The 13,062-nt window shown below is 47.6% G+C and overlaps 6 protein-coding genes and 1 non-coding gene across 7 annotated transcripts; 5 read left to right on the plus strand and 2 right to left on the minus strand.

The window, feature by feature from the left end:
• Positions 1 to 130: 130 nt before the first annotated feature.
• Positions 131 to 1,329, plus strand: I302_103703 (uncharacterized protein; the record flags this gene model as incomplete). Its single annotated transcript, XM_065869720.1, has 7 exons — positions 131 to 329; positions 398 to 585; positions 652 to 739; positions 796 to 808; positions 936 to 996; positions 1,049 to 1,166; positions 1,220 to 1,329. 7 exons carry the CDS (start codon positions 131 to 133, stop codon positions 1,327 to 1,329), a joined length of 777 nt encoding a protein of 258 aa, XP_065725792.1.
• Positions 1,330 to 2,021: 692 nt separating this feature from the next.
• I302_103704 (uncharacterized protein) lies at positions 2,022 to 3,006 on the plus strand (the record flags this gene model as incomplete). Its single annotated transcript, XM_065869721.1, has 5 exons — positions 2,022 to 2,259; positions 2,336 to 2,526; positions 2,595 to 2,679; positions 2,766 to 2,775; positions 2,841 to 3,006. The coding sequence occupies 5 exons, from the start codon at positions 2,022 to 2,024 to the stop codon at positions 3,004 to 3,006; spliced, it is 690 nt and encodes a 229-aa protein (XP_065725793.1).
• A 31-nt stretch (positions 3,007 to 3,037) lies between these two features.
• Positions 3,038 to 3,307, plus strand: I302_103705 (uncharacterized protein; the record flags this gene model as incomplete). The annotated part of the gene is made up of 2 exons (XM_065869722.1): positions 3,038 to 3,149; positions 3,207 to 3,307. 2 exons carry the CDS (start codon positions 3,038 to 3,040, stop codon positions 3,305 to 3,307), a joined length of 213 nt encoding a protein of 70 aa, XP_065725794.1.
• Positions 3,308 to 3,836: 529 nt separating this feature from the next.
• On the plus strand, positions 3,837 to 4,873 carry I302_103706 (uncharacterized protein; the record flags this gene model as incomplete). The annotated part of the gene is made up of 6 exons (XM_019189075.2): positions 3,837 to 4,076; positions 4,153 to 4,258; positions 4,333 to 4,342; positions 4,418 to 4,538; positions 4,607 to 4,709; positions 4,761 to 4,873. The coding sequence occupies 6 exons, from the start codon at positions 3,837 to 3,839 to the stop codon at positions 4,871 to 4,873; spliced, it is 693 nt and encodes a 230-aa protein (XP_019048637.2).
• A 406-nt stretch (positions 4,874 to 5,279) lies between these two features.
• Positions 5,280 to 5,394, minus strand: I302_103707. Its single transcript, XR_002022015.2, has one exon. It is a non-coding gene; the product is annotated as a 5S ribosomal RNA (ribosomal RNA).
• Positions 5,395 to 6,125: 731 nt separating this feature from the next.
• I302_103708 (uncharacterized protein) lies at positions 6,126 to 7,087 on the plus strand (the record flags this gene model as incomplete). The annotated part of the gene is made up of 7 exons (XM_019189076.1): positions 6,126 to 6,197; positions 6,269 to 6,373; positions 6,503 to 6,581; positions 6,663 to 6,730; positions 6,821 to 6,853; positions 6,916 to 6,955; positions 7,029 to 7,087. 7 exons carry the CDS (start codon positions 6,126 to 6,128, stop codon positions 7,085 to 7,087), a joined length of 456 nt encoding a protein of 151 aa, XP_019048638.1.
• A 242-nt stretch (positions 7,088 to 7,329) lies between these two features.
• On the minus strand, positions 7,330 to 12,782 carry I302_103709 (uncharacterized protein; the record flags this gene model as incomplete). The annotated part of the gene is made up of 10 exons (XM_019189077.1): positions 7,330 to 7,758; positions 7,829 to 7,984; positions 8,077 to 9,210; positions 9,265 to 9,460; positions 9,551 to 9,879; positions 9,978 to 10,379; positions 10,464 to 12,037; positions 12,092 to 12,180; positions 12,250 to 12,353; positions 12,441 to 12,782. The coding sequence occupies 10 exons, from the start codon at positions 12,780 to 12,782 to the stop codon at positions 7,330 to 7,332; spliced, it is 4,755 nt and encodes a 1,584-aa protein (XP_019048639.1).
• Positions 12,783 to 13,062: the final 280 nt, after the last annotated feature.

A 13,062-nucleotide genomic window follows, 5' to 3' on the forward strand; every position in this document is an offset into this window, starting at 1 on the left:
GAAGCATATAGCCAGAGAAAGAAAGACAGGAAGAGTCTCCATCATATTATCCAGCATCCCTCTGTTCAATCGAATCTCTTCCTTTCCTGTGCCCGATAAGCTACACTTCTACCTTCAATCCATCTCTAGGATGTTGTTCTTCCATTTGATCACTTTCGTTATCGGGATTCTCGGTGTTTACGGTATCGCTGTCGACCCTCACTCAGCCAAGGAAGCCAGAGAGCACAATGGCTCGCTCACTAATGCGGAACGACTCGCCAGAGGACTGGGACCAGCCATGCCAAACAGCCTTGAAAGACTGATTCCCTCTCGTTCTCAAGGCGAAACAGGTGAGTATCAGCCCTCTGATGTCGTCTCGACCGGCACTGAGATCTCAATGAACCTTTGCTATGTTCAGTGAAATCGCCTATCCAGCGAGCCGTGTGCCCCTCAAGTCGACCGGTAACCTTCCCTCCTCACCCCGTACTCAACAACGAGACCGTTCTCCTATCGCAGAGCCCTGGACCAACACCGGACCTTACCCTCCCCTTTCCGGTCCGAATATTTGACAGATCATCAAACAAGATCGTCGTCAATGAGCAAGGTGTGAGTACCAGCCATGATCCAGTCGACACGACTTTCATCCATAAGACTAATCTCTCATCTCGCTAGTGGATTGACTTCGACTGGTATGCGAGTCTCGGGGTTAACGAACCCATTCCGAGTGACGACTTGCCACTTTACTCGGTCGTGCCGTATTGTGAGTACGATATGGCTTGGAGCCTTTTCACGCAAATGCTCATATTTTCTGCACAGGGGATCGACAGTTGTGAGTTCATCCCGACACATCGCCTAGGAGGCGATTTGTTGACATGGTGAGGGCGATCGCAGACGCCCTGATCCCACTGTGACCCCTCCTTATCGAATCACCTACCAGCTTTATTCAGGTGGCGTAGCCATCCGCTGGTTCATGCGCACTGCGCTACATTCCCCACTGACTCATACATCGACTTCACGGTAAGTACATTGAAAATGCAGCGCGGGCTGACATGCCACTTATCATCCATAGCTTTACTATAACACTCAGACCCCCGGGTGGTGGTATGTGTACTATGACAGGGTCGTAGGGAATCGACGTGGTAATCCAGCTACCATCGGTGTGCAGGGGCTTGGCACATATGAAAATCGTAAGTCATATATTCAGAAATAATGCATATGAGTTTGATTTTTCCCTCGATAGCCATTCCCGATCAATGGACTCAATACAGTTACAACAGGCAAGGTGCAGTGTTCGATGGACTCCGACTCGCGTTTGACACCAGTTGTCCGGGAAGATATTACGTTGGTTGAGTCCTTAGTCTGGTTGACAGCGGTGGAAGAAGAGTGAAATCTGCGAATGGATATTGGGTATGAGTTCTCAGTGATATCTGTCACCTGTCCATAGATTATAAAATAAGTGATATGCATCTATCTCATGCTACTCTCGAGCTGACAAACGTTACTCCCCCACTTTGCCTACGTGTCCAGTCCATCCACGGGGAGAGATGATGCGTCCAATGATCCTCACCCTGAAGAGACTACAGCTACTGCAACAGATGGGCATCATAGATCCCCTGCCTCTTTCATCACTCTCTTGGGGCCTTGAAGATCAAATTCTTGACCCGTTGACTTTGTCCTTTTTCGTGATGCAAGGCCGACTTGACCGGACTTGTTGAAGACTAAACAACTGCCAAGAAAAGGTTGATCTATCTTGGGATCCTCACGGAGAGACAGATGGGCAAATCATGGGGGGTCTTGTGACAGCTGAAGCTGTGCATCGACTGCAGATCTGTGTGGCCTCGCCCGTGATCTTGTGAATCGAATAAACAGAGGGAACCTACGGTTCCCAAAAGCATTCGATGTGGGGCTACTCTGGACGAATGACACCAGCATGCGTCGTTTGGGATGTGTATGCTTGTAATTCTGCTCACTTCACCTCTTGATTCAGTCCTCGTAGAATCTCCGTGCTTGAGAAACGCAAGAGTCCAGGACAGATAGCGACAATGCTGCTTACAAAACTTGCCGGCTTCATATATCTCGCTTGCGTTACAGCTATAGCATTCGACTCTCATGCCGAACTCCTCGATCGAAGCGTTGTTTCGCCTGATCAACTGGACACACCTTCCAAAACCGAAGATGCTGGACCGATCACTAACGCTCAAAGACTCGCCAATGGAATGATACCTGCCTTGCCTAAAGCTTTGAAAGAATTCATGGCGGAGAAACCTAGAAAGCAGTCCGGTGGGTGCAACTTCATGCCACCAATCTATTGTTCAGTCCTGTATTGAGGATGTGTGACTGATTGCACCTTACGCAGCCAAAATGTACATCAAGAGAGGTCCAGCCTGTCCCTCCGCCTCTCCCATCGTCTTCCCGCCGCACCCACCAGCACCTACAAACCAAGTCAACAATTTCCCTTTTCAAGAGCCATACATATCGGTGCATGTTCCTTTTCAAGCGAAGATTTTCAGCGAAACTTCAAATACAGTCTGGGTGACGGATGCGGGTGTAAGCTCGGTCGACTATTTACCATACGAGAGGACCTCGAGTCCAATCGCTAATCATGGCATGTGTAGCTCGTATCTTTCCGCGCAACTTCTGAAGAGCAGAACACACCTTTGCCAACCATCCGAGCACCCTTTGACACTGTGTTCTTCTACTGTGAGTTGCGCTTCCTCCGATGGACAACCTAAATGAGTCATCCTGTCGTAGGACTAAGGCTGATCTTTGATATGCCATCACCTCAGGGGATTGGATGTGAGTTTGACCACTCTTCAAATACCAACGATTGTCTCAATGACGGGGCTGTTCTCTTCCTCTAGTTTATTCGACGAGAACAAAGCTGGTCATGGTATCTTCTGGGCAAATGATACCAACAGCATTACAGCACGATGGTTAGGATACGTGGCGGGTCCTGCAACCCCACCAGGCGGATATCCATCATACAATTTTGATGCTACCGCAAGTGTTGCACTCCTCTACTTGTAGACTGAGGTTCTGCGCTGAATCCCAGCTCGATATGTTGCAGTTGTATTATAATAAGAATACCCCTGGTATATGGTATGTCTACTATGATGTGGTGGAAACCGGATCCTTAGGTCATGGAGCTACCATCGGAGCGCAATCTGGTGGTGAGCTTTTTCCGAGACGGACGTGGTCTAGCTATGCTCAGACTGACATTATAATAGAAACCTTCATTCAATACGCATACAACCAGCCTGGATCAGTCACACAAGGCATGCGACTGGCTATCGACACAAACTGTCAAGGTAGTATCACGGTTGGCTGACCGATTGACCTCGTCAAACCACGTGTGATGCAAGGTTGATGGGATCTGCGGTTTTGGGGTTGGATTGTTGGACTATACATCTGGTAGGCGAGTAAATTTATCAATTTCGCCATCTGGTATGCAATATGCTCTATGTCATGATAGTGGTGGATTGTTCTGCAACCCTGCAGATCCTCAATCAAGCTCTTGTAAAGATGTCTGAACTCCCTAGTCTAATTCGGCTCTTGTTCGCTTCAGTGCCATATGTGTACGTATTGACGTTTGTCCGTCTGTGTGTGTGTGCGGCAAAATAATCCATCACCAATTATAGCGATCAATCTTCAAATACAGTCATGGAGGTCATGGGGCTGGAGAATGATTGAACAGCTGCCCTAGATCTCAGGGATACTATGATTTGCTGTAGGACACATACTCTCATTCTATATACAAAACCTGGATAATAACCTCGGAAGACTCCTTCATACTTCTTCATCTCTATCTCAATTACGCCTTTCATTTCTTCACGACCCATTGGACAATTACCTACGAAATGATATACACCAAATTAGTATTGATTCTCGCCGCTCTAGTACTCTCAGTGAACAGTACTCCCCTCGTGGAGCGAGGACCAGCCTGTCCAGGTGGCCAACCCATAGTCTTCCCTCCCAAGCCACCACCTCCCACCCTCCGAGACGAGCTATTCGGTAACTCCTCTGCCTCAATCGGTACCGACTTCTTGATCAAGGTTTTCAACGTATACACCACAGGAATATGGGTCTCTTCGAACGGTGTGAGTGACCGATTTTTGCTTGACGCAATTCCGACTCAAATGATCATCTGAACTGATACTGTACTCGCCCCGGCAGTTCGCATGGCATTATTCCTACGACGACAATTTCCATTACACAGATTCATACCTCAACAAGCCGCTTCCTACTCGCGATTTACCATCTTACACCATTGCGCCTTATTGTAAGTACTCTTTCTAATCCTCAGTTCTACGATCAAGCGATCCACTCAACTGACAGCAATGTATGCTCGGAAAGGGGATGCTTTGTGAGTATCCTCAACACATCACACAATAGATGAGGCCCCCATTGACTGAGGGATGCGGTGCAATCGGTGTGGCAGAGGAAGCTGGCCATCTTCAGGGGATTATATAGGGTTCGCATGGGGAACTAACACCGATAGCATCACGATCAACTGGAAAGCCAGCCTTCTATCCGATCGTACGCAAAGACTGGATTTTACGGTAAGTGATACGATTGTTAATTCATATCACCTATGGTAAACTGCTCACTTGTGGCTCATGTGACGTAGCTCCACTACACCACAGCTTCTCCCGGAGTCTACTGGATCTGGTACGACTCCGTCCCGTCCCAAGCTACCGGTGGTTCCGCCACGATCGGTGCACAAGGTGGACGTGAGTGATTTGCTATGTTTGAGCCAAGACTTATCTGACTTGATACTGCAGAACCCCGTAAACAGCATTACAAGACGTATTCGTACAACACTCCTGGCACGGTCTATCCTGGGTTGAGATTGGCAATCGATACGAACTGTGATGGCAGTATCACTGTGGGTTGATAGGCCGACTGACCGAGGGAAACATGCTGTTGTTCATATGACATAATTCATGTCCATGCATGTATCATGTGTATACAGAACATGAGATATAAAAATCGAGAGGGTAATCTTTCGTTGACCTTCTGTCCATATCCCGAGCAAGGATTTTACCTCTGTCAACGCACCGCGAGATCTCCACCATAATGCCACGAATGCAAGAATCCTAACCGAGCCTAAAGTCGACGAGTTCAAGCGTCCTCCTACGGAGAATTACTGTGTATAGTGTGAGTGGGTGTGTGGGTTTGATGGGACCTTATCTACCATCTATGTCAGACCCTATTCCCGATCCAAGGATCATCATTTTCTTCAATCTCAACATTTCGATAATTTTCTCTTATTTCTTGAATTCATTTCGAACCAAAACAAAAACTACAGCACCCGGGATTCCCAAGTGGTCCCCCACCTTGGTACTAACCGAGCGATACCCAGGATGGCTTCGCAGAGCGGACGGGATGCGGCATTTTCGAGGTTCTATGGCCGTAGATGAAAGTTAGGTCTTTATTGTCATCCATATGGCATCAGATACGGGCCAAAGGATGTTGTCTGTGTGACTGATGGTACCTTTTGATGGGCAATTGAACATGTATCGGTGCTTTCTTTCTACGATATCTCCAAGGGAATTAGAGCTGACTGACGGCGACGTTATTTTGAGGTGTCAGGAACTGTTAGGAATGGTCCAGAGTGAGACTGTAGTGCTCATTCGACTAGACACCTCCATGAGCATATGTAAGAGAGGGCAAAGGGCGATGAACGACACTGAGCCTCGATGACCTCTCTCGGTAATGAGGTTCTCTCAACATTGATTCTGATGGCTTGAAGATCAATAGCCACCACCTGAACTCGAGAACAAACGACCAATCACCGTGTCATCCCCGCCAGCAGCATCCCGCCGAATCCATCTCTTGCTATTTCCAGTTAGGTTCAAACGCTACCATCTGAGCTGAATGAACAACACGAATACCTTGCCGACGCGTCGTCTGGCCAATCCCCGTATAACCTCACTATGCCCGTCGGTCGCTTTGATGCCTTTCCCGTAAATTGCGGATTCGAACTAAACAAAGCAAAGATTGAGTGTCGGATGACCGAAAGTATTGGGTCTTATCGATTGAATTGATAACCTCTTTTTCTATGTCATACAATCAATCATAACAATACTATATCGTACACCTCTACCTGTCCATCAACCATCATATCCCTGATCAACTCATAAGCAATGGCTTCATTCACCCTTCCTCCCGCTTTCCCAATCGTCGGTCTCCCCATCGTGGGCGCTATGGTCCTTGCCGTATGTCCCTGCTCCCTGCTCCGCTTAGTCTGACCGTAGAGGAAAGGATGCTGACGTGTCGTACGTGGTAGGGCTACCAATCGAACAATGTAATGAAAGCGCGTAAAGAGGCTGGTGTGAAGTATCCTACGCTGTACGTCTCTGAGGCTGAGGCCAACGCCGATCCCAAGAAGATGGTGAGTTGGTGGTTTTAGCATAAACTTGTGACCTATGATGCACTGGGATCAAGTCATGAGCCACCGGGGATGAACTCTGCACCTTGCAGAACGAGTGAAAGGACTAAATGATCAATGAATGATTTGTAGCGATTCAACTGCGCCCAACGAGCCCACGGAAACACCCTTGAAAACATCCCATACGTCTTGGGAATGTTCGGTTACTTCAGTGAGTGAAATTATCTCCCTGCTGGATCTCGGAATGGAGATTGTGCATTTGTGCTAATTGTTCATCTTTCCATTCACTTAGGTCTCTTCCACCCTAAATTAGCTTCTGTATTCTTCACCCACTGGATCATCGGTAGATTCAGCTACACCGTGAGTACAATCACGCCCTCACCTTCCTTCGTGCCTGACAATGCTTACAGAGTAAGAAGCTAATCATCGAATATGTGATGTGGTGGACAGGCCGGTTATTCAGGCGGTAACCCCTCAGGCAGAGTGAGTACATCGTACATTATCCATGGTACTACAAGTAAATATACTAACTTGAGCCTCAACAGATGAGTCTGCTCTACAAATCCTCTTATATCGGTCTGCTCGGTATGTCTTTCTCCTCCCTCTTCTCACCCATCTCCCCTCATATACTGACTTGGCTATGTTCAACTCTAATTAGGTCTGTTCCTCGGGTCAGCCTATGTAGCGATCACCAAATCCATTGAGATTCTCCTCTAATGAATCGACCTCTCGACTGATATGACCACACTGCACGAAAGAAAGGACATTGCGGGGTAGTCTATCATCTATAAGCATCAGTAGGATGGACACGGATATTGGGATCACATAACGTATGCATTGCATCGCATTCACACTGAACTCGCGATTCTTTTACGCAACATATCGATATCCACGATTGATGTAGTCAAGCACAGATAAATCACCATACAGCCAAAACAAGGATATATTACAGGGTCAATCTAATAATCATCATCCATATCCTCATCATCATCCTCCTCATCCTCTTCTTGTTCCTCCTCAGCCTTAGCTTCAATCTTCTTCTTGCCCATCGATATCCTAATCTTCGGAGCGGTGATCCTCTCCGCAGGGTTCGACTTGAACATCGGCGTGGAAGTCCCACTTGTATTTCCCGAATCTTCACCCCCACCAGAGGGGACAGAGGGGAGTTTGGGGTACTCGTCGTTCCATAGATTATCAAAGAACTCTTGCATATCCTCAGCGGCGTTGTAGACCCATGATCCCTCTACATTGTACGTCCGGGCATTATCCCATAGGAGGTGCATGTCGGATTTGAAGTTTTGGAGGGTATATCCAGGTTTACCAATCTTGGTTTTGATCTGGGATAGGGCTATAGGTTGGGCTATGATGGCGTAGTAATCGGGGTAGTCCTGGATGACCGCCAAAAAACATATCAGCTGTTATTCTAGATGATATCACTATCATCCAAGAATCACTCACCCGCTTGCTAACGGGAGTCAAGAAGAACTGATTCAGATCCTCGCCCATCTCCGATTTCTGCCTGTTGGTCTCGTCGAACAATTTTCGCATCAATGCGAGTTCAGGTCCAGATAAGGGTGGTCCACCAGCAGCGGCTGCACCAAGTTTTCGTCGTTTCTACATATCGTGATCAATCATCAGCATCATCAGCAGGGTCCTGAGTATTCCCCTATGTTACGAAAACAAGAGGGGTTAGAAATAACACTCACCGTAGACGGGACCACATCCTCACCGCCCAACGTAGGGGTAGCGCTCTTACTAGGTCTACCTCTCTTCTTCTTCAACCCACTAACAGGCAACGGCGTAAGAGGGTTCTGTGAAGGTGGGCTCGCAGAATTCTCATCCTCATTATCGTCTTCCTCTTTGACCGTCGATTTCGCTCTTGATCCAGAGCCAGCGGCGACAACGGCCGTGCTATCCAGCGGTTTACCTTCCGCCTCAGCTTGAGCTAGAAGCTCGTTCATCCGTTTCCTTTCCGCTCTCTTCGCCGCCCGGTCCCTCTTCCTATCGGCAGCTTCTTCCACATCGTCATCTGAGTCTTCCAAAGCAGCCAAAAACTGATCATCGGTCAGACCATCCGTGTATCTCACTTCGTTTCTATTCCTTCGACCTCGGCCCTGCTCCTCCTCGTTGGCAATTTGCAATGCCATCTCTTGACCTATATCTCTTCGGTAGAATGGCGGTAGTTCGGATTCCTGCATCAACACAGGTGGTAGTTCTCCAGGTTTACCGGACGCTTTCCAGTTTTCAAGTTTGTTTGCCTTTCTCTCTTTGTCCATTTCGGTGAAGATACCTAATTCCTCATCGCCTCTAGCCAACAACTCGTTCAACTCATCATCGTCTAGCTCATTGGTCTCTTCGTTGTCGTCGTCAGGGTTGGTCTCGAAAGCTTTGGCTAATAACGCTTCGTATTCTGCACCGGTGGTGACATCATCGAATTTACCAGCTTGGATGACTTTTCCGTCGATAGCCAATTTTTGTTGAGCTCTGGCTAAGACCAATTCTTCGACCGTTCCCGAGGAGATTAATCGTAATACTCGGACTTCCTTCTTCTGTCCGATACGATGCGCTCTATCTTGCGCTTGCAAATCGGCGTGGGGGTTCCAATCGGTATCGTAGATGATGACAGTATCGGCAGATTGCAAGTTGAGACCTAAACCGCCCGCTCGAGTGGACAAGATGAAGATTTGATAAGGTGATTGAGGATCGTTGAAGGTGGATAAGAGCTGTTGACGATCTTCAGCTTTGGTACTACCGTCCAATCGACAGTACTTCCATCCTCGGAATTCGAAGAAGTCCGAGACGATAGTCATGATTTCGGTCATTTGGAAGAACATGAGGACCTAAACATTTGAAATCAGCTAATATTCCCGGAAGGTATTGCTCCACTAGCTTACCTTGTGACCAGTCTTGAACAATTTAGGTAGAATCCTATCGAGCAATTCGAATTTACCAGACACTCGGATAATCTGTTCATCGGTGGTGTTGCCCACGGTGAAGTCTTCGTCAACTTCTCTAAAGACGTAAGGGTGATTACAGATCTTTCGGAGTTGCATAAGAGCGTTTTGCAGGTTTTGTCGTTTTTGCGGTTTACTGAGTCATAGCAAGGTAAATCAGCTTATCATTCTTCCTGCGATGTAACGACTAATCGTTCAACAGCGAGAAGGAGAGGGGTGCACTCACGCAGCAGATAAATCCGTAGGTAATTGTTTATATTTCTGAACACTCTCATACAATTTCCACTGCAGCGCAGACATCTTAGTGTAGATAACCTTCTCCACTTTATCCGGTAATTCAGATTCCACATCCTTCTTCAACCTTCTCAACAAGAAAGGTCTCAACACTTTATGCAATCGTTTGATGACCAACAAAGCTTCTTCTTCGTTCATCTCCATCTTCTCACCACCCGTATTGGCGAAGGGAGCGTTGAACCACTCATCAAACGATTTGACAGAGTTGAAGATCTTGGGTAAGGCGAAGTTCAACAAGGCCCATAATTCTGGAAGGTTGTTCTAAACGATGAATGAGATGTGGTCAGCACATCTCCGTCTCATCATCGGACAAAGGTAGAGCAAGGAAGATTAGTGAGAGATAGATGTGCCGTACTCACCTGTAAGGGCGTACCAGTCAAGATCAACCTATATCTACTCGAATAATGTTCATTCAAAGTCTGTGACAACTTTGACTTGACATTCTTCATTCTATGACCCTCATCAATGATCATATGAATCCACTTGATCTTGGATAACATTGGTCGTTCCTTGATGATGTACTCATAAGTCGTAAGACAAACTTGGAAATCTTGTGCCCTCAGTCGAGGGTATAGTTCCTTCCTAATCGCAGGTGAACCTTTCAAGATCAACGTCCGTACTGCAGGTGCCCATTTTTGGAATTCCAGTGTCCAGTTGGTCAGAGTGGACAACGGTACAATTACCAAGAATGGTCCGGGTTGTCGTTTGTTTTCGATCAAGTAGGTAATCAATGAGATGGTTTGAATGGTTTTACCGAGACCCTGAAGAGTCACCGCATAGATCAGCTTGAGTTGTCCCATATTCTTCCGGAACTTCCTAGCAGCTGATATATTCTTTAGACTTACCATTTCATCCGCCAGGATACCGTTCAATCTATTATTGTACAAACTGATCATCCACTGTAATCCCTTGACCTGATAGTCTTTCAAAGTACCTCCAGTAAGTATACTAGCTTGTTTCGTGACCTTCTCTTGGACCCTATGGGCAATCGCATAATAATCGACTTTGCCCGCCTTCCTCTCAGCTCCAGCTTCCTCGCCATCTTGTCGTCTAGCACCGAACATCTCTTCAGATGCCATACCTTCTTCTTGTTCAAAGGGTAACTCTAATTTCTGTTGATCTCGATGTACATCGTCGTTCTGCTGTTCCACCACAGCAGCAGCGAGAGTCTCCAGATATTGGTCGGTCTGCTTGAGTAAATGTCCGATACGTGAATCTTTCGCTTCTCCCAATAACGCCATATAGGCATCTTCATCATCGTTCTTCAAAGCTTTCAAACGTTCCTTGGCCAATCTTTCTATCCTCCTCTGTTCTTCCTTTTCAGTATCAGCATGAAGTTTCATCATGGCTCTACCTAATCTCTTCATCTTATCTGCTCCTGATCCTCTTGAAGTTCCTACACCAGCCCCAATGAGGTTTTGACCATGTTCACAGATAGAGTTGATGTAAGCCAAGTGTCGTTGTTTACCCCTCTGTTCTCTCTCCGTTCTCTGTCTTCTCTCGGCAGTCTCGGTAGCTCGAGCATCTCGTAACGTGTGTGTTCGGAATCTTCGGAGTTGTGATCGATCAGCGGGGACTTGAGTCGCACCGTGCATCGCTCGGACAACGTCTTCTCGGAGTAACCTTTGTTTACCCAGTAATCTGAGACTGAGCAATTCGATTCTAGCTTGTATACCAAGATTGCTTCCGGGTTTCTTCTCTCCATCAACGATCCCAGGGACATCTTTAGCACCTTGTTCACCTAATCCTGCTGTTGAAGACATCTGTTCAAGCTCTTTCATTCTCCAAGCCATTCGGGTTTCGATATACCTGTTCCTCTCCTCCATCAACAAATAAGGGTCTAATCCTTTAGGCATGAGAGATGGCGTGACAAGATGCTGCATCTTGCTGAGAGGGTTGGTAACTTCGTCATCGAACTTTCGATTGGAGTAGATGGCTGGATTGATATACGAGTTGTAAGGGTAGATGAGAGAATCCTGGTCTAGCTCCATGGCGTATGGTGGTCCAGCAGGAACCGTTGGTGCAGGTTCAGTCGCAGGCGGAGTAACGACCTTTTCGTTATCACTCGAGGCTCCTGATCCATTGACTTCTCCGTCCGCTTTCGCAGGTTCTTCTGATGTGTCCTTCTGTGCTTCAGCATTCTCCTTGTTCTGATCTACAGTATTTTGAACAACAGCTTCAACGGTCTTGTCGGCAATTTTGGCTTCTACTCCGTTCAAGGGAGACTGAGGGAGAGGTTGACCTGCAATACCGGCTGGCGGTGTGCCTTGAGCAGCGTTGAGGAGGTACGATGGGACGGGTTGACCTTTGGATAGTGACTGATACGCTTGAGCTTGAGAACGAAGTTGAGCGATTTGAGCAGGTGTCATCGAGACATGAGCGGGAGCTGGCGAGGGAGCGGCCGCAGGGGATTGGGCGGCTGAAAAGCATGTCAGTATGTATCCAGTGCAGCACAACGTAGATCACGGCTCACCGCCATTACTTGGTCCAGCAGACGTTTCACCATTGGCATCTTGCTGAGCAGCGGCAGCGGCTGCAGCAGCTTTAGCTTGTTTGTCATGCCTATATAACCGCAATAGGTCAGTCAGCTTATCTTCGTCTATCACAAAAAATGGTGAGATAAAAGCTCACTCAATCTGTCTGGCTCTAGCATACATCTCCAATACCATCATCAACTTGCCCAATTCAGAAGAAGTCTCCCTCGTGTGTCCAGCAGCCTGCAGTTCTGCCGTCCGCTATGAAGAGCAACGCAATGTGTGAGCTTTCGTTTTCGCTGATACACAATCACGCATAGGAGAGATGTAAAAAATACGACAACATACCTTCCTCAGCATCGTCAGTTTGGCCACATCCATACCCTTGACCAACTCCAATTTCTTCTCCTCATCCACCATCACCGGTGCTTTGGGTGTGGACGCAGCGGCCGGAGCAGGTGACGGAGTGGATGTAGTAGGTGGAGCAGTGGATGTGCCGACAGGCCATGGTTGCGGTGGAACAGGTACAGGTACAGGCTGTTTGACGGGGGATGTGGAAGTGGAAGGTTCAGATGGGATGGGTGTTGATGCTGATGCTGTTGCTGATGCAGGTGGAGGAGTGGGTACTGCTTCGGTAGCAGGAGGCGCAGGGGCGGGGGCGGGAGTGGGAGTAGGAGTAGGTTCGGACATTATTGAGGATGTGATGATGTGTCGAGGAAATCAAACGCGTCTGTTTCGGGTCGGTTCGGTCGAACGCGCAATCACCATACGAATATGGGGGAATGCTTCGAATGGACGGTGATGTGATATGGTATGGTATGGATGTATATCTGAGTCCCCTTCTTTCTGCTGCCTCGCCACTCCAGCTCGTTGCTCACTGTTCACTGTGGATGGGAGGTTGATGTATGTCAGAAGGAGTGGACGTGCCGAGTGGAGGTGGTAGGAGGTGAAATGATTAATGTTTTATTGA

Source organism: Kwoniella bestiolae, chromosome 2 (assembly GCF_000512585.2).
Source record: "Kwoniella bestiolae CBS 10118 chromosome 2, complete sequence".
Lineage (NCBI taxonomy): Eukaryota > Fungi > Basidiomycota > Tremellomycetes > Tremellales > Cryptococcaceae > Kwoniella > Kwoniella bestiolae.